Genomic DNA, 1,291 nt, shown 5'->3' with positions numbered 1-1,291 from the left:
AGTCTGACTGTAGAATTTATTTTAATCAATTTTTATAAATGACAAATACATCATTTTCATCATAATCTCCTTGCTTTTCTGTATGCTTTGTCCATCTGTCAACAAATTTTTGCATTCCCTTATTTTAATAAGTTTTAGGCTGAGCTGCAAGGCATGAAAGCACTGCTGTCTTCACTTCTTTACCAGAGGTGAATTTTCATCCTTGAAGGCCTACTTTCAGAGGACCAAAACAAATGAAAATCTGATGGAGCAAGATCAGGACTATAGGGAGTATACTTTAACACCTCCAAATGAAGTTTTTGCAGAGTGTCAATTGTGTGGGCAGAGGTGTGTGAACACAATGCTCTTGGATAGCAGTCCTCTCCGATTAACTGAAGTTTACATTTCTGTTCTTCTGTGAGCATCTCATTGTAAGAGCACTGTTGACTGTTGAACCCTTTTCCTGATAGTGCTCTAATAGTGGCCCATGAGAATCTCAGAAAACTGTAAACATCAATTTTCTAGCTGATAAGATAGTGTAGTCAACAGAAGTTTCAATATTACTGGAGTGCAGATAATTTTTTACTCACTCTCGTAGTTTGAACATTCCATCTGGAGGTGCCAGCCCCTGGAGAAGCACATCATGCTTGGTAAAGCAGAGGATCAGCAAAAAGCAAGAAGATCCCCAATGAGATGAACAACACAGTAAGTGCTACAGTGGGTTCAAATATAGCAACAATTGTGAGGGTAGAAGAGAAACAGGACAGTGTTTTGTTCTGTTTATACATAGGCTCACTAGGAGTTGGAACTGAACTAATGGCACCTGTCTTAGGATGGGTTCTCTAGAGAAGTGAAATAAGTGTAACTTTTATATGTATATATAAACAAAAACTTATATCAAGGAATGGTTCACAAAGTTGTAGAGGTAGACACTTCAGATGAATCAATATTGTCAGAAGAGAAGGTGAAACAGGTAAGATGACGGACTGCTGATGACTCCCAGGATTGACAGACAATAGAACAGGTCGCTGGATCAAGTCCAAAGAACTGGAAGTTGGATGACAAGCCAGATGCAGGGTTCACACTCAGCAGAAAGCACACAAGCTTTGCCTAAGTTTACAATACATAGGAATCAGGCCACACCCTCAAGAAAATTTTCTTTCAGTTGATTGGCTATTCACATCAGGTCTCATCATGGAGTTGGTTACATTATATTAGGTCTCCTTGTGAGGAATTGCTTATGTCTAGAGTCCTGGTTTAGTGGCAGGTCAAACTCACCAGCTGCTACTTGGAAGCTATATCCAGAATCACT

General features: G+C 39.4%; 1 protein-coding gene across 1 annotated transcript in view; it reads left to right on the top strand.

Moving 5' to 3' along the window:
* The first annotated feature begins 883 nt into the window (after positions 1 to 883).
* DEFB1 (defensin, beta 1) overlaps positions 884 to 1,291 on the top strand; it is a 61,071-nt gene continuing 60,663 nt past the window's right edge. Inside the window, exon 1 of the mRNA XM_006864420.1 lies at positions 884 to 952. Coding sequence (XP_006864482.1) covers positions 884 to 952 — 69 coding nt within the window. The remainder of the gene's footprint in view (positions 953 to 1,291) is intronic.

Source organism: Chrysochloris asiatica, unplaced genomic scaffold (genome assembly GCF_000296735.1).
Source record: "Chrysochloris asiatica unplaced genomic scaffold, ChrAsi1.0 scaffold00064, whole genome shotgun sequence".
NCBI lineage: Eukaryota > Metazoa > Chordata > Mammalia > Afrosoricida > Chrysochloridae > Chrysochloris > Chrysochloris asiatica.
Note: the sequence above shows the minus strand (reverse complement) of the source record. Positions and strands in the feature narration are given on the sequence as shown.